General features: G+C 41.7%; 1 protein-coding gene across 4 annotated transcripts in view; it reads right to left on the bottom strand.

Moving 5' to 3' along the window:
• The window catches only part of bcas3 (BCAS3 microtubule associated cell migration factor), a 323,139-nt gene that overhangs the window by 220,526 nt on the left and 83,275 nt on the right, over positions 1-19,338 (bottom strand). For 3 of the 4 annotated variants that reach the window (XM_063492926.1, XM_063492928.1, XM_063492929.1), the window contains exons 16-17: positions 12,861-13,011; positions 5,721-5,765 (exon numbers count right to left, since the gene is read on the bottom strand). In XM_063492926.1, coding sequence (XP_063348996.1) covers positions 5,721-5,765; positions 12,861-13,011 — 196 coding nt within the window. The remainder of the gene's footprint in view (positions 1-5,720; positions 5,766-12,860; positions 13,012-19,338) is intronic. The other variant, XM_063492927.1, reaches the window with a different exon arrangement.

Raw genomic sequence — 19,338 nt, forward strand, 5'->3', positions numbered from 1 at the left:
AGATCTGGTATTATTGTCCAGCCTTATAAGCAACCTGGACAGTAAAATGTGGTCACAGCGGATCAGACATGTCACACGCTCCCAGACGAGTGCTTAACCTTGACCTTTGGAAACCACACTGGTATGAAAGTGACACCCTTACTTCTATCTACTCTCAATTTTGGAGAAAAGATGCAAATATGTGGACAGAGAATGGTCATGATTTTTAAAATGTATTTGGCCAGTTTAATTCAACTTCAACATTCAACTCATGAAAGCATTTTTGTGCAGGTGCTTTTTATTTTTTTTGCTTTATGTGGAACAAATATAAAAAGGAATGGATAGTTAGCATAAGTAAAAACAGACCTTATGGATGATTTAAAAAAAGATAGACATTTCCAAGTACAAAATTTGATTAACAACAGGGAAACCTAATGCCACTGATGCAAAGCACCTGATTGAGACCAGGCCTTTCAAGATGTGTCCAGCCAGAGTGTGACATCTAAGAGCAAGCAGGAGTCTCTGCAAGGCTGACAACGGCGCCCCCTGCAGGTAATGAGTATTTAAAATCCACTTTTGTTTTTAAAATTGCATGATTGTGTAGCATGCTTGCTAGGTTCGAGTCGCCATTAGCTTTTAACAACTCAAATGTGCGAGGTAAGGGCAAAAAGCAAACTGGCTAGGTTCCATCTCTAATGCTGAATGTTTGTATGCTTTTGCACACAATCTTTGCCATCTCAATATTGATTTTTGTTAATAAGTTCATTTCTGACTTTAGAACAAATCTCATTTAAAGAAACTAACCTCAACCTAATGTCTACATAATAGTTTTAAAAGATTAATACATATTTATTAAAGAATAGAACAGAAGGCAACAGGGGATATAACGATACCAAATAATGTCTTAAATTTGCACTTTTAAATCGTTCATTTAAACGGAATGAAAACTCAAAATTCCAAACACAAGAAAATAAATACTGCAGGTTTAAGAGTTTCCCTGAATATGGCACGCCCAACCACACACTGTAAGACCTAATGTATGTCATGAGTGGACAGAATGACTTAAACGAGTGTAGCGTTACCAATAGCTTACAAAGAATGTATCACAGAGACGCAACACATGGAGGATCCAGTGGGAATTTGCCCCTCACGTCCTGTGTGTACATATGTAACATGTAACACTCTATCACTGACCAAATCCCTCTCCTCTTGTTTCAAACTTGCCTAATACCACAAAAACTTAATGATAAATACAATGCCATGCAGTGAAGACAGTTCACCACAATAATGCTTCCAGTACTAGACGGTGCGTCCACTACTTCAACCGGGTTTCACAGTACTAGCTGTTGAAAGACCTGCTGCTGGTAAAACTCTCTTTCTGTTGCCTCCCCCCTGTCAGCACCTCATAAATTATTCCCTGGATCGAGGGAGATGTAGATGTCTTTGTTTGGCCAGCCCTGTGTGAAAGAGGGATCAGGAAAAAGGAAATGGTGAAGGTAATCATAAGGAAGGCCTCTACAGTGTTGTAGCTTGTATTTACAAGCGCTGGGTCAAAGGGAGAAGGCTGAATAACCAAATATCCACAGTAAACCCGGTCTGTGAAAGGAAGATGCAGGGGTAGATAAAGTCACACTCAGGATATTGCCTTGGCTAACTCCAAGTGGCCCTCGTCTTCTCCTCCCAGCTCTGGCCTGCTTGACCGTCAGTTCAACCAGAAGGTAAAACTGTTAACAAGCAGGTCCAGCGAGTGAATAACCAGCTATAAGGAAGTGCTTCTCAACATCAGTTTTTGTTTGTGTTACATGGGACAAGAAAGGGGGAATTTTGTAGGATTTTTCCACAGTAAAAATTCTTCCTTGGTAAGGGGTTTAACTGCACAAAATGCTGAAAATGTTGAACCCAAACGAAAGCCCTGTAACTCGGGAAAAACAAATCCTCGTCACGAGCAGACAGGTGCCTGTTCTAAACTCATCATAGTCTTCGTATTGACTTTTGGTGTCAGTGGTTAAAATTCTAAACTATTATTACTACTACTATAATCAGATGGAGTTTCTTTAACAGAGAAAGAAGGATTACTAAGTAGAAGGACTTTTACACTGCCGAGTAGAGAACACTGTCCATTTCTGAAGGACTGACCGCGTGGCAACCCCACACACCAATCTGCAGGGCGCCGCGCAAGTCGTCGATAGCACGTTAAAACTTCGGCTCGACTTTGCAGTCATAGCAGATGAGCTGAGTTTAGGCCTCTTTGAAGAGACCTCAGCTAGCACAGAGCCTGCCAACAGGACCAAAGATCACAGTTCAGTTCTCGTCTCTTCTGGTACAGTGACCACTAAAGTTTATTCATCTGTGTTTTAAATCATCCTTTTTCCTCTTCATCTCACTTGAAGTGGCTTAAAAGTGTTGAGGTTTTTGCCCTCGTGACAACCAGGCACGGCTCCAGGGCCTAATTCCACTTCCCATATGGATACCAATTTCTGGAGCAGACTTTTGGTAAGGAAGCAGGCAAGCAAATGGCACCGAGTTAGAAAAAGCGTAACCCAATATCAATAACTTATGAAACATAAATATACTAAGAGGGAACTGGGAGCAGGAGAAGATGTATGTCATTAAACAAACGGCAAATCTCTTTTCTTTTTCTTCTCTCTCCGCAAAATTTCCTTTTGCCTTTTAGCAGGGAGTGGAATTCATTTTCTTTGTGACTTTAATTCACTGAAAAGACTACTCACATGTCATTTCCACTTTTAATTTAGCAAATGAGGACTCTTGACTGAGCTAATAGCTTTTCCTCAAGGGCATAATTCAATCTGAGACATCAACCATCAAAGTCCTTTTGCATTACTATGTCCGGCGCTAACATGAGGCGCCTCAGCGGGGGGGTGGTGGGTGGGTAGTCCACAGCAGCTTCCATTTATTTTCAGGACCTTCGCAGTAAACAAATATGATGGAGCTCACTTGAACTGGCCATCCGGCGACAAAGAGCTGCACTGCTGTCATTTCACTGATTCTGGGCCATATGGTTCATTCTTATCAGAAAAGGAGGTGGTATTAAGACTCCAAGCAGGAAGGAAAAGAAAGATGGAGAGAGGGAAGGAGAGAGGGCAGTTATGTGGAGGGTACATCCTTCAACGTCACATTTATTATTTTACAACAGTCCTCGGAAAGAAGCAGCCTTGAGGCTCTGTCGAATACACAGCACTAATGACAACCACTGGGGAACTCGGTGAACGTAGCAGAGTGGGCAGCAAATGTTCAAGGAAAAAAATCAGAGTTTCTTTTTTTACCAATTTCTAAACCTTAAAGTTCATGTAGTGCCACGTTAGTCATGGAAATTTCTTAAACAGCCATAATGTTGGTATAAACTAATGTATCTGTTATTTCAGACGCAAGCTTAAGAATGAATCGGAAATCCAAGGAGCATTCAAGTTCACCATTTGCTCAAAAAGAAAAGACGGCTCTGTTTGTAAAATACCTTAATACGATACAATAGTGAATGGACTGTCATGGCGCATGTCTAAAGGCAGAAGCTATTAGAGAAACAACGTCGGTTTAACTAGCTCAAAATTGAGCAGATGGCATTTATTGCAAGGGTCAAGATTACAATGCTAATGATGTATACCTTTGAAAAGTATATGCTCTGAAGTCACTAAGGGCCTAGATTGAGCACGAGTGGCTGAAGACAGACGGAAAAAAGTTTCAATTAAAAGTATGAGTGACTGCCCACAACAAAAGATGAAACCCAACACTTGAGGAAGGCACCATACGCTATTCACACGAGGAGCTGGAGACCTGGGAATCAGGAAAGGAAAGTTCCTTTCACCGAGCCACTCAATCATCTCTCTGTAAGTGACTGTCATAAAAGGGCTTCTTTTAAAAGCTTGTAAGCATCTGATTTCATGAGAGAGCACTGACAAGAGACTTGGCTACATCCTCCTGCATGACAAAAATCTTTGAATCGGAGGATGCTTTGTGTATTTTAGTGCTAAAATTGAACTCAAAATTCAGGAGTGACAGTTAAACATTTCCTGAATCTTAACCTGAAAATCAAATGAAACTGGCCTTTTTGTTCCACCTCACTGCTTTTTATTATTTGCCCCAATAACTCACTAGTGATGGATTCATCTGTCTTACCTACAGCATTTTTAGTCGCAACATAACCGGTGATTTCAAGGTCAAGGGATGCGCAGTATTCAGTGTTATTAGATCTGTATGTCAGCTTGAAACCACACGGGGGTCCACATCTATCTTAGAAGTTCTTCTCACAATCTGAGGGGCTTTGCATGTTGCCTTTTATACATTTCCATCTTTGGTGAAGTACCGGTAAGCTCTCATCCCATTTTAAATTGTGTCTCCAAAACTTGGCTTGGGGTGGCTATTTTTCTGAAAACATCCATGAATGACCACAGAACCAGACTTATTCAAATCACAAGAAACAAAGAGAAAGGTGGTGGACAGTTTAACGGTATGAAATAGGCTAGCTTATTTCTCTAAGATTAGCAGGTAATTTAATAATGAATTGAATGAGCATAAGTACTCAGTAAAAGTAATGATGATGACAAGTAGCTTATGTTCCATTGTTTAAACCGGAATTACTGATTACATAATAACTCCAGAGTCACTAAATCTGTTACTTTAGCTAACAGTTGGCTAACAACAAAAGAGGGCATGGAATGTTTTAGCATTCATTTTCAGTTGCCAAGAAACAAAATCATCAAATCTGACCATCGCCCCCCCAAAAATGTAGCACTTTCGCTGCTAACTGTTCCACTGTGTTTGGCTGTGTGGCTGCTTTTATTTCATGTGGAGTCAAAAGGCGGCCTACTGTGGCTAGAACAGTAAAAGTAAAGTTATGAGACGTGCTAAAATACACTGGAAACAAAAAAAACTAGGTTTAAAAATGTAAACTTCATTTCCAGTGCTAGCTACAATTAAATAATTGTGGTTCATCCGCTCTCTGGAGAATATTTTGTAGGAGCGGTAGACATCACACACATTTCCATAACCAGACAGGACACTGTTCACAATATCAGAATGTGGCAAGGCACATTTACTGCATGCAAACACACATCTGATGGAAAAAATCTAGCCAAAGTGGGATAAAATAAAATTTGAACAACATGTGTTCGACACAAAGACATTATTGGAAAAACATCATAGAGGGTCTAACGTAAGAGAATGAAAAAGACAACAAGACAGCGATGTCATTTTCTGGTGGGTGGTTTAAAGAAAAAAGACGACAACCAGATCAGAAGTTTGATGGAAGAGCCCTAAACCCCTACAGCATGTACTCTGAACTCCCAAGCAAAACCTAAAGTATGAAGTTTGGGCTTTGAGCATTACTTCACATGTAACACCATACCTAACACCTCACTGCTGCTTTGTGCAATATACATAAATATGCAATCTGAAAGAAAAAAATCCCTTTTCCCTTAAAGTGCTGCGGTGGCTTTAACACAACATGCTGAATCATCGGACTTTAAATATAACGTTAAACAAAACAAAACCAAAAAAAGGGAAGAATAAGGGTAATCAAAAACATACACACAGACACAAAAAGATGAGAAAATAAGAAACACTCCTCTTTGGGATTCGTACCCGCCGAGGAACGACCACACCAACTCTACAAAATGTGTTGAAAATATACCAGGAGACAAATGAGAGGTAAAGGAGGCAGTGTGCTGTGGTGGTTTATACAGTCGCATGCTGCCAAGGGAGCCAAAGAGGGGAGAAGCAAAACTCACCATGGAGTTTTAATGGCAAAACATCCCGCCCCAAAGAGGTAGGGTCTTCATGAGAGGGGGGAGGGAAAGGGGGTGTTGGGGGGTGTTGAGGGGTACAGAAATAGACGGAAAAACAATTATTAAAACTAGCACACTTGAGCAAACACACTTTTCACATTATATACTTTTTGACATGTCTGTTTAAGTGCACAACACATACGAGGCAGGAAACAGAATGTCTGTGTGCTAAGATGGATTTGAAGACCTACGGGATACGTCGATGATTCATCCGCTCGAGTTGCTCCGTAAAGTGTGATACCATATATTTGGCACATGCATCACGTCCGCAGACGGACGTTTTGGGTTTTTTTTTTTTTCTTCTTTCGACATCTGTCATATTTTTTCTCTCTTAACTTTAAAGGGATCGGGTACATGTGCACAAACTTGTATCCAACCGTGTAAATGCAACGCGGGAAAAAAAATACTTTGGGAAACTGCTCTGATTGTTGTGATTGGGAAAGAGTATGAAGAGTTTATCCAATTTGTATAACAACTGGGGACACCAGTAAAACTAACAGCACTCAGGCACTGTTGAGACAAGGAGTTGTGTGTTTGCATGCAACTTCTTTTTTTAGTGCAAGTGTGTATTTATGGCTGTGAACTGTCTTATGAATGTGCATGCCTGGTTGGAAGAGACGGTGTTGACAAATGTGTATTCACTGTGATTATGTTAACAAGTATGCAGTGTGTTTGTGCGCGTGTGTGTATCCAAGAGTCATCTAGAGTGTAGTGTCTTTTTCAGGGTGTATTTCTGTCTGTCTGTCTGTGCGTGTTTCTAATGTTTACGAGACATTAGGAGTGGGAGTGTGTTCCTGTGTTTATTCTGCATGTCCAGAGATAGTGACAGAGCTCCATAAACAGTTTACAGTAAATAAGCCGTTTCCCTATAGCAATAAAGGTCCGATGAGACTGAACTCTGTCCCTGCAAACCAACCTCCCCCGGCCATGAAAAACAGGATCTCCAACCAACGAAAGCACTCCGTAGTACTTCTTTATTTTATCGCTTTCGCCGCATCCTCCCGGGCCCTCCCAGTGATAGCTCGCAGTCTCCAATTAGTCTTGGTACATGAATGTGTAGCGTGTTCCGCCGGGAGAAAGGGAGCAACAATTTGCCCTGGAATGTCTTACTCCTGGAGTGCGAGTTGACAAATGAACACACTGGTTGGTGTAATGGAGGCCCCTGGTAAACTGCCGCTTATCAAAGAGCTGCACGGAGGGGGGGGGGGGGGGGTGATCTCTAACGTCTTACCCTCCGCTGAGTCTGTTGAACTTTCTGAGCCCATACTCCGGCCTCCAACTGGTAAATGGATGGACACCAATTGTAGAAAGAAGGCCAGATGGGGTCAGCTCTCCATAGGCATAGCAAAGGCCAAGTAAGCTTTAGGATTTACAATGTGCCACTTTGTCCCTACAGTCTTTCTGGAGCATGCTGGTGCAATTTATATACTCGATGGAAATTAATAGCAGCAGAGTTAATGCAAAGAAAGCTGCAAGAAGGCTACAGAAATGTAAAGCAGATCAGGTGGAACCGGTTAAAGTTCTTCTGTCATGAGTAACTGGTATTCATAGTAATTAAACATTCAAACAAGATATGTCCTTAATGTCTCTATATCCACAGCTCAGTAGGGAACCACAGTTCATAGAGGCAAAAAAACGGAAAACTTTTCAAGAACACAGACTTGAACTTTTAAGAAATGAACTACAGTGTGACCAGACTTACACAAAGAGCAAAAGAGCTGCTTTCCCAAACGTGTGCATGAGCATTGTTTTACACCAGACTTTAAAAATCCCAAACCTATCCTTTGGTGTTACAAATCAAATTGCACACTCCTCGGAATACAACAAAAGCATGAGGTCACGCTGGGAGAATTGTCAACCGTGCTGAGCTGGCAGTAAACAGTTTTGACCTCAGTATAGACAAAGAGCACCCGATTACAGTATGTGATGCAAAGCACGATGGAGCGGGTGTGGTGAGCAGAAAAATAAAAGAGTCCCTTATAGGTCACAGGCGTGATGAGAAACAAGTCAAACATGGGTCATTGCTACAGAGAGAAGTCAGAGAAAGAGGGGGGGTGGGATCGACCTGTGAGGGTGACGACCCCACTCCCGGAGAATAATCGTTCACACATTCATCTCTTAACCCGTTGGCCCTAATAGCAGCTCCGCCTGGGCCATTAAAAAGAGAGGGAAGTGAGGTGATTTGTGCAAATGGTTTAGCCTTGCCGCCATGTGGTGCGTTCTTAAAGCCCCTTTTCTAGCTCCGGTCTCAGTGAGCCTCTGTGGCTCTGGTATCGGGATGGCTCACACACGTATTACAGTAATCTGAGGGCACATCTGCAGCGGGTCACAGGGTCTCATTTGTTCTTTTGCTGTTGTCTTTTGCGTTACCCTGCCTGCACTCTATTCGCCTGAAAATGTCATCAGCGGGATTTGCTCAAAGGGTGGTATTTTGTTTTGCGTGTGACAATCTTTCCATTTGGATTTTCATTTGTCCGTGTTAAAGTCAGACAGTGTGTAGATGGGATAAGTGTGCAATTCTTCATCCGTTTGCAAATCCCTAATGTGACCGCGACAGGCATTTTGACAAGTTAAATCAATCTGCCCAGTGAATACAGGCACAAGTAGAGCTGACTGCGAATATTTCTGTCTTAATCCTGTTCAAAGATGAAGTTGTGACAGGAAAGAGTCTTTGGATTTTGTGATCACCGTCTTTGGGATTTAATTCAACTGGGTCTAACACGCTTCCATATTAGGCTGACAGGAAACAAGAGATTGGGGCAGAGGTGACACACCTCTCTTTGTTCGGTATTCCCAAGAGACTCTGAGGAGTAGCAGAAGGTTGGCTATGTTCCTCCACTCTCTGCCCTGGCCTCATCTGGAGGGAGGTTATCAGGCAGATGCCTAGCCACATCCGACTCTCCCTATTTTGACGGAGTTGGGGGAGCATCTAAATTAAGAGAGGCGAGGGCTCTGTGTGAATTTGGTGAGGTTTTCTTTGATTTCTCTGAAGACAAACAGCAGCACAATTTTGCACACCGGTGGTCTGCAGGAGTGAGCACGTACAAAGGTATCTATGCAGTCAGCCAGGTCACAGAAAAGGGGAAAGAAAGCTTCATTAGTGTGTGTGTGTGTGTGTGTGTGTGTGTGTGTGTGTGTGTGTGTGTGTGTGTGTGTGTACGGGTTCGTACTATCCTGGTGGGGACCAAAATCTGACTTTTACTATCCTGGTGGGGACTTTCTGCACCGTGGGGACCAAAATCCAGGTCCCCTCGGGGTTGAAAGCAATTTTCACACTCAAAATGCGGTTTTACTGTCAGGGTTACAATTAGGTTATGGTTAGGTTTAGGGTAAGGGTTAGGGTTAGGCATTCATTTTTAATGGTTAGGGTTAGGGTAAGGGGCTAGGGAAAGCATTATGTCAATGGGATGTCCCCACGAGGATAGCAAACCAGACATGTGTGTGTGTGTGTGTGTGTGTACTTGTGTCTTATTGCAGGGTGCACACAAAGGCAGCTTGGTAGGGAATATAGGTTAAGCAGCTGGTGTGTTCCTTTGCCACACTGCCAACAGAGATCTGCTCATACAGGTGTAAATACAGCTGCTGGACTCTCCTCTCTCCCTCTCTTTCTGTCACATACACACACACTTACATGCACAAACACCCACACTTAACAAAGAGAGAGGGGCTGGCTGCACAGACAGATGGTGCCTGGGCACTACTGTGCAAGTATAGCGTAAAAGCATATGATATCACTCCCCACTCTAGGGGGTCAAACCTGCTGCCTCAGTGTGTGTGTGTTGGTGTGGGGTGCAAGCAGTGCGCATGCAGGAGCAGGGAGCACATCTGTGCGCCCTGATACATTAATACTGACACCTCCTCTGGACTTGAATGGATGGATGAAGGTGCGCCGAGGCAGTCTAGCAGACTGTGATAGTGTCCTCAGAGCCGATACAGCTGTTGGAATGTTGCACAGCCGTGGACAGTACGTGCAAACTTTTGCACAGTTTTACACAAACACAACAAGGATATGAGCACCTATATTCTCTGTAGGTAATAATGACACCAAAGCTTGAGTGACGTCCAAAAACTAATTAAATACATCACTGAGCCACATTAATTTCTCCTACAGCCCCCACCTGCCAGTTTATCGTGTACACGCTGCTGTATGAGCCGTTTCGTCCATTATCTGTACATTAGCAGCTGCTAGCTCCAAAGTGAGCGAGCAGAAATATTTCAATATGCAGCTGGAACAGAAGATTATAAACACTTAAGCTGAAGAAGGGTTATTAACACTAGCTGTCAAGGACAACCACAATGTAAACTAACCTGAATGAGTTTGATTCATGAAACTATTATGCTACACTTTGTTACATTATGATTTCTAAAAATTGAGAGGTGAACTTTAATCTGAAGGAGAATATGGCCGATATACACACACCAAAATCTTTTAAACACAATACTTGTGTTTAAAATGAAATATTCTTATTGTGGTAATAATGAAAACAAGGAAAATAAATATGTAATTTGATGTTTTTTACAAACTTGCCACCAGTGTTGGTCAAGTTACTTGAAAATAGTAATTAGTTACTAATTACTGATTAGTTCTCCAAGAAAGTAATCCCATTACCTTACTGATTACTCATTTTCAAAAGTAATTAGTTACTTTATTACTTTTTAAAAACATGATGCACAACCTGAGTACGTAATAAAGCAACAGACCTTTCAGCCCAATTCTATTTCTTCTGCATAATCAATCATATAAAACTGACTCAAATGAAAAAGTCTCTTTTTAAAACTTGTTTTATGAGTTTTCATCACATCGCATCAACCAATATGCATCAAGCAGGAGTGGGGCGGGTGGATGTCACAGCGGTCATGTCTGTGGGAGGATCCGGGGGTTTCTCTGTGAATGTCACGTTCCCGTGGCAGCGTGCTCGCTGCTCTCTCAGATTTGAAGTTTAATTTTTCGCTGTAGAAAGAAGTTTTCTTCCCACGCAGAGTGCACTGCAGACGCTAATGTTTGTGTCACTTTTTACAGAATCAAACTCAAAGTAATGTGATTACTTCCACGCTTTAAACGCTGCATGGTCGTACTCTCTGCATCACTCCATGTTATCCATTGTTGATCTGCACACGTCTGTCGCTGCCACGGACGTCGCACGCTTGCACGTCATTGTCATGAGACACTCTCACAAACAAAATCACAGTTTAGTAACGCAACGTGCTTACTGGATTTTTGCAATAGTAACCCCTTACTTTACTCTTTGCTTGAAAAAAGTAATCAGATTACTTGTAATGTGTAACTGCCTTTCTCTGCTTGCCACCTCCAGATTAGGGGAATCCTGGCAGTAAGGTGTGATACTGAAATCATTAGACATTTCACAGGAACACAAGAAACTATGACCGAACTATAAATGGTAATCAGAGGAATGAACGTTTTGTCACCACCTGTCTCCTGAACGTTTTACCCAACTTTGAAGATTTGAGTATTTCAATAAACCTTGCAAAATACAGGGTTTTTTTTGGCCTTTTAGCCTTTATTGGATAGGAACAGTGAAGACAGACAGGAGAGTGGGGAGGGAGAGGCGTGCAGCAAAGGGCCGCGGGTCGGACTCGACCCTGGGCCTGCTGGGCGCCTGTGCTCACCCACGGAGCTAAACCAGCGCCCACAATTTACATCTTTAAAAAAGAAAAATGTATTCACCTGAACAGACTTTGATGTTTTGCAATTCTCAGTAATTTAGTGTTTTGTGCTAAAGATTGGAGTTTTATACTGAATAAACTAATAAACAGAATAATGGTCAAGAAGATTAAGGACGCAACAGACGCCCATCTTTATACAACATTAAATATCACAACTGTAAAACCAGAATGCAAACCACCAGGACAAGGACATCTTCATAATCATTCTGGCACAGGACACCACCGCAGCGCATGTGCAATAATCATCTTTACAAAACAAATGAACTTTGCAGGTCTTCGTAATGATTTGGAAAAAAAGCCTGATGTTGTTTATGTTGACCGCAGGGTCGGGTCCCGATTTTCATCCTCAAAGCTCACTTATCAAATATCACGGGAAAATAAATCCCTTGGCGTCTGTTTGAATCATTATAGCATTTCCCATTCAAACAGGGCATGAAAATTACATTTAAATGAAAATATTAAAATCTTCCCATATTTGTGGAGCCACCTGTACTGTATGTAAATGCACTTAGCAAAGGCCTTTAGTTGCTGATGGTCTTAAAACTACATAATTTCAATGTATGGCAAAGATCCAGATGGAAATAAAAGTCAGAGGTGCATGAGAGCAGATGTGCTTTCACAATTTAAACGTGTTCAAACGTACAAAGCTAGCAAGGCTACACTCTAACATGAGTGTTATTTGAAATCATTGGCAGGATTTAACTTATTTTCTTTTATCGGAGAACGTATTTGTGCCTACCAAAAGAGCCCACAGACTGAGATCGCATGTGTGTGTTGTGCTTCATTACCCTATGCAAAAAACACGGCGGCCTGAGACAAAAGAAGTCCATGAGCATCGGCTCGAGATGAGAGAGGAAAGGCGCTGGCCTATGCAGAGCCACTGCTGACACAACACGCTGTTTTTATAAAGTGATTAATGGGAAGAGACAGAAACTCACAGACTGAACGTGAAAATGTAACAACAGTATGATTTAAATTTTCCTCCTCTATGGCCAAACTGTAAATTTAGCACAGGTTGCAAAGCCGCCAATAATCCTCTTACACTCTGGACAGAGTGTGTTTCAAACACTGGAGCTGGACTAGTTCTCTAATTATTACATACGTGCCACGAATAAACCGTTTCATCTGAAGGGGAAAGATAATGGCCATTATGTACATATCCATACGTGCTAAAAAATTACAGTTTTTAATAAGAAATTTATTGGACTGCTGTTTACGGCAATAAAGAGGATAAAGTAAAGTGATTGGCCAAAGCACTAGTGCACAAAGTTATGTATTCTGTGTAATGAGGTAATAAGATCATTTTATTTTGTAGCTGAACACATGTGCTTCATAAATTACAGTTCCTGTGGAGGAGGTTTATTTGTGTGTGTGAGAGAGAGAAAGAGAGATACCAACCCTGTGCGCTTGGTGATGGTGCCCAGGGTCATGGGCTGTTTGATCTGAGCCAAAGGCAGCACCACAGTGAGGCTGGGCAATGGGATGAGCCGCGGGTTCCCCATGTTGTTATTGGTGAAATTGTTGTACGAATCCTGGCTGCTCAGTTTGGCTGGAAAACACACAGGAAAATGCGGGATTATTAAACGTGTTTGCAGCGAACAGACGTGCGTGTTCCCTTAACGGCAAGGCCAACCAAATCTCCTATTCATGGATCTGAAGTGGAACATGAGTCACTGCAGGTAATGGTAGCAGAACACTTGGAATCAACATCTTTACATGCATTATTCATCTTTTCTATGCTCAGCGGTTGGTTTTTCAGTTCAGCACTCTTTACAGATGCTAATTCTCAATATTGCTCACTTGGAATTAAATTAAAAATGTCATGTGACGTTCACATCAAATTGCACACTAGGCCACGAGAAGACATCACCCTTCTCTCTTTAGACTGAACACTATGATTTTTTTTTTTTTGGACCCACCATCTTCCTCTCCCAGCCTGTAACACACGCAGAAACACACAACTCAGAGTTCAAGGCCTCCTGTGGAATGATTGGAAATAACTAGCTCAAGATGGTACATTACAAAGGCTCTGCTTCTAGTGCCTGGCAGTCTGTTAATCAAGGCCAATCAACAGGCCTAACGCACATGCACACGCAAACACACCCACGCAGACAGACGATCCAGAGAAACACATCTCATCTCACACACACCGTGTAGCTGCAGCCAAACATAATCAGGCCATGTCAAAGGGCTTCTTCAAGGTCTAATGACCTTAACCAGCTACTTCAGGGAGAGCAGCAGCTAGTTCACTGACTGTTTCACTTAACATGCAATTAGTCTCATCTTATTAGCAGAGCAATTTTATATATAAGTCAAAAAGCAGGGTTTTTATTGGGTTACTAACATATTTATTGTTCTTCCCCTTTTAACAATTATATTAACTATATCTTCTAAGGTGAAGAACAATGATTCCCACTCGAGTAAGATGCTTTAGCGATTGTGACAAGATGGTGAGAAGAGTTTCTAAACATTTAAACCCAAATGTTACATTGTTTCATTTAATCACCAGAAGCAAAACATGAATCTTTTCTTTCTTTCCTTTTGGCTTTATTTGCCCACCTTTGACAAACTCACTTGTCAGATTTAAGCCTACCCTGTTATATTTCATACTGTAACGACTGCAACCAAAGTTTACCTGAAAACATTGATAAAATCAAACAAAAGAAATCGAAACTATCTACATGCCAGAAACACCACCATTCTTTTTAGTGCTGCGAGTAAGGGCACCTATTAATACAATGAGAAAAGACACAATTACAAATAAACAGTTACAAATGAAACATCAAACTATAGGGGTTTGGAAATGTGCATTACAATACAACTGTGTTTTGTAATCCTATGACAATACTGGAATAAAAATTTAAAAAAAGCACCCTCCCGATTCAATAGGCGGCCCAAGGAAAATTCCAAGTTCAAGTGCTTTCAAAAGAAATAAAGAGCAAACCTGTGGGTGCACCACAATACACTCTCTGAATGTTTTCCTTGTTCCATTTGTTGCCTTAATAGATGAGTGACAGTCACGTAACATAAAGGAATGAAAAGGAGGGAGGGGGACGCAGACACAAAGAAAACAAGGCAGACATCAAAGGTTACAATAAAGGTAGAGAAGGAGAGTGCCTTGTCATTATTTGGAAGGAGCGATCAAGAGGAGGCTGAATGCAAGCGGAAAGGGGACCGCTGAGTGTTTTGGTCCAGTCTTTTAGATCATTAACGTGTAGCTCTGAGTTTCATTAGTGCTGCCAAAGCTCTGCTTTGTGGTCCTCCAAAGGCCTGTCTTTTAGACCTCCGCTGGCCAACAATGCCGCGTGACCTTCGCATGGGGAGAGCAGACCATTACGCAAACCTGTCCTTCATTTCCCTCTGCTCCTCTCTTGGTCAAACTGCCTACCCAGGCAACTCCTGAAAGCCATTCACATTTTAAAAGTGCTACACACCCCCTGAACCTGGGCAAGCACCTTTTGTGTTGAGGGAAGTAGGGCAGATGAGGGAGGAAAGAAAAAAAAGAATCTGTACAGGAAGCAGCCTGAAAAGCCATAATGGTGCTTCAGCTAAGAGGGGAGTTGAGCGGGAGGCTTGTGCGTGGGGGCGTCAGTGAATTTAGTATCCTCCGTGCACGCATGCCCCCTGATGGATTATTCGTCGTCAGCCGCGACCCTTAAAAATAAGGCGCACACACCGGGTTGTGGAACAGGTGTGGCTAAACTGAGACGGTGGGGTAATGATCGCTGTTGACCCGGCTGTCAACACGGCACTGTCACTCGGGGCTGAGGGGTCCTTAGCTGTCATAAGCCCCCAGACACAGAAGACGAGTTGGTACGGGCCGTGTTAGAGATCACGGACCGACAGAAGATGATATGTGAACTGGTGGGAGGCAGACAGGAAGGCTGTGTGTGTGTGTGGTGTAGACATTCTCACTGAATGGGAATGGTATGCGGGACATTTATCAAGGGAAGGTTTAGGTTCTATTATGTAATATCAGACTTCACGACCAACTCTGTGAACTACAGGAAGCGTGGATGCAATATGGCGTCAGTCATTTTTAGTTTATTTAGCATGACAGAAGCTGGGGTATGCATAAACTACCAGAGCAACAGAAAGAATCATTTTAGTTGCTTATTTGGATCAGGTTCCTCCAGACACTGAGTGTGGGCATGGGCCTCTGCAGAGGACTGTGTGGTTAAAATTAATATTTAATCTGACAAAAATGTAATCACTGATCACTAATAATGATCTGATGCCATTAGTTTAATTTTGCATACACAAAAATCCAATCCTATATTACAAATTATGTAAGCATTTAAAGACTTCTTCATTTCAAGCTACATAAACTGATGCGAGTGTTACTGCTGCATGTACACAGATTATTGTTACGAACACTGCAACAGCAGCAGGTGGGGAAGGCTGTATGCTTTGGCACTGTTAAAAGATCTTTGGCAATGCGATCATGTGAAACTTCTCTTCTTTGCTGTTATTGTCATAGTCAGAGTGGTGGAGCAGATGTATGCAAACAACTGATTAAGGGTGTGTCTACATCCAGCTATGGTAAACAGTGGGAGTGGAAATCAGGCCTGTGCACGCGTCTATTTATATCAATTATTTATAAAACAAAATGTTGTGTGAGCACAGTCATTGTAACTATTTATACACAATTGTAAGATTTTAGACTTTATTTACAGTTTCATATATTAACAATCACAGGTGAGTAAGACAACAGCACCATTTTCTTACTGATACTATCGCCGCAGCAAACCATTACATTTAGTACCTGCTAATGTTACCTGCTCTGTTTTTATCACAATCTTGCTGCATTTTGACTTTAAAGGCTTGCTGCGTGTCCTTACAGCGGGCATCTAAAATGATTTGAAATCATTTACAAGCGCAGAAAGAAAACAAGTGAAATGCAGAGCGAGTCTACTACAAAGAGAAAGACAAGGTAGACAGATGAGAAGCGCCTGGCAGACAGATAGCTCTAGACGGAGGCCATGATTTGATTAATGACTGGGGCGTGATGTACCCAAGCACTGATACATGACATCCCCATGGAAAGAAGATCCATCAATGCAAATCCAGCTCCGTTGCCGTCGTCCAGAGAAAAACCTTGACCCTGCCGAAAAGTCATACCAACACCTGACCCTCGCCTTTCTTTCTCCCCTAATCCAACCAGCCATCCAGCACTCCTGCATCCATCCTGCCTTGTCTCAACAGCATTTGCATTCTCTTCTCACATTAAGCCTCTCTCTCTATCCTTCGCGCTCTTTCTCTCTCCTCAGCCTCCCCGTGTCACGCTATCTCATGTTTCTCTCCCCTCTTTTAATACCCTATTTGCATCCAATACAAGCAGGTGGCTTGCAACTTGGAGCCGATGTGCGAAAGGACAAGCTCTGAAGACTGTGCGCCCAAGCAAACACTGTGTCTTATTTGAATTGTTCTGCCAGAGAGGATATTTCAGTCGGTGGGAAAAAAAAAGCAAACTGCATTGGAGGGGAACAGAGATGGGGAGTGTTAGGAGGCAACAGGTTAGGCAGGTGACATGTTGAGTGATGCTCGGGGAGCTAGGAGAGACCTTGGACTCAAGGATGATATTGCAGCTGTGAGACAGAGGTGCAGAGAAAGAGACGGAGACGTTGTCCCAGTAGGGGAATACTTTTATGTTTTTTGCTTTTGAAGATATTTTTGGACAGAAGCTGATATTCCTGCTTTGCTTACTTCCCATTTCATGGTCAAAAAGATAAAAAGCCTCTGTCTTAATGCAAATAGCAGTCGTTTCAGCGTGTAATAAAAACTTTGCACGAGCTAAACAAGAGAATGGTTCTAGAGAATGTGTCTCGTCGGGGTGGGAAAAAAAATCTCTGCAACAGCATTTGGATGATGGATCACTATCAGTCAGTAAAACTCTCATTGGGGATTAACGGCTGGGTGAGGCAGGTTTCATCACAGGATTTCATAAACAAACACACCAACAAGACTATACACGCTCAAACTGGATTTGAGCTTGATCCCACAGAGTGTAAAACTGCCAGTGTTGAGCACAATTCTCTCACAGTGGAATTAATTTTGTGGTTGTCTGCAGACAGAACGACACCCACATACCATCCAGTTTTTGACATGAATAATCACTTATTGCTCTGATACTTTGAACTCTTTGAAGGTCAAACAACCAATAACCCGATCATCTAGTTTGACTTAACAGCAATACACTTGAAATTGTGAATAGCTTTTTTTCTGTCAATAGCACCGTCTCAACTAACCGGGGTGTATTTGGCTGAAGACTCTGTTTAAATCATTTTCCAGCTTTACTGTTACGAACTGGACAAACTTTGGCACGTTAAACTGCGTGGAGGAACTTTGGTCACACAGGAAGTGGATTTCACAGCCTACGTAAATTAGTTCTGGGTGTCAAACTTTACTTTGGTGCCAGAAACATGTCAATGGTGTAAACATCAAAATAGCCTCGAAAAGGGTGCGGGAGGTTTCTGAAGCTCCTCAGCCAGCTGAATGTAAATCTGTCCTTATACATAATCATCATTTTATTTACCCTAGTTTAAAGTTTTGGAAGTACATTAGTGTTACGCATGAAACAAATTTTATTTTTTAAGATCCAAATAAATAATTCACACTAAAAGTTTTACTTTTGCTCATGCCTGATGATGAGTACGTTACCACTGCCCTGCTGTGGTCGTAGCTGTCTCTTTAATGCTGTGGCCGTTTCAGGTCATTCATTCATTTAGGCAAATCAATAAGCAGGCGTACTTTATGGAAATGTGTTCCCCCCCCCATTCTTTTTGCATCAGTATGAGTTACCTTGATGTGACAGGTGGAAAACAGACACTTTGGTTATTTTTTATTCATTTTCAGCTATACTATGTAACTACATGTATACAGACGATTCTTTTTTCCAACTGTAAAGCTAAAAGCATGTATTTATAAGGTGAACTCAATCCTGACAAGTATATGTGAGTAAATGATGACATTGATGGAAAAGTACTGTGGATTTACAGGTCTGATCGAGGAAAGGAGACAAGGAACCATGGCACGTACTCATCGAGTCACTAAACAGCAGAATTCGTTTTATTCTTCACTGATGGAGAAGCTTGCACTGATTCTGATATTTACACAAACTGGTTACTTTAAAGAAGGAGTGATGCCAGAAATACCTAGAAAATGTTCTTTATCAGATCAGCAGGTGTGCCAGAGCAAAAAGCAGCAAGGCCGTTTTCTGTTTACGGCCCAAATCTGCTGACGAGCCTCACACTGGAAGGTTTCTCTGTAAACTTCAAAACATAGTAAAAGGTTTTTTAATATGGGCTTTGAATTGGATTAATTTTATTAGTAGCAATTAGAACATTTTATTTTATTATCATCAGTGATAAATCAAAGATCCTCTTTTTGTTGCTTTTTAATTTCAATTTCATTAAAAGGTATTTGATATTTATCGGTTTCTAGTTACTGACAGTTTATATTTTATTTTTGCTAAATACAAATTTAATGGTGAAAAAAATGTCATTATTTAAAACACACAAATAATTTTTAAAAAGTACTGCTTTACCATTAAAATATGGATACTGACTTTGATCTAGTATTTCAAGAATTCCCCAAACCTCAAAGTAGCTCAGCAATAATTGACCAACAGCAGCTGACCTGTAGCAATGTGTCCCCAAATTCTACCACCTGACAATGCTAGTTTCCCAGAAATGGAGTGAGAGATTAAAGCAGGGAAGAAGAAAATGCAGCTCTCCCATCTCCAATTCCCTAAGGAAGCATTATTAAAACACTCACTTCCACAGGAGGAGAAAGAGAGGGAGAGAGGAAAACCAGAAGGGAAGACAAGAAAGTGAGAGAAAAGGACTGTGGGGAAGAATAAAAAGGGTCAAACACA

Source organism: Pelmatolapia mariae, linkage group LG14 (genome assembly GCF_036321145.2).
Source record: "Pelmatolapia mariae isolate MD_Pm_ZW linkage group LG14, Pm_UMD_F_2, whole genome shotgun sequence".
In the NCBI taxonomy this organism is placed as follows: domain Eukaryota; kingdom Metazoa; phylum Chordata; class Actinopteri; order Cichliformes; family Cichlidae; genus Pelmatolapia; species Pelmatolapia mariae.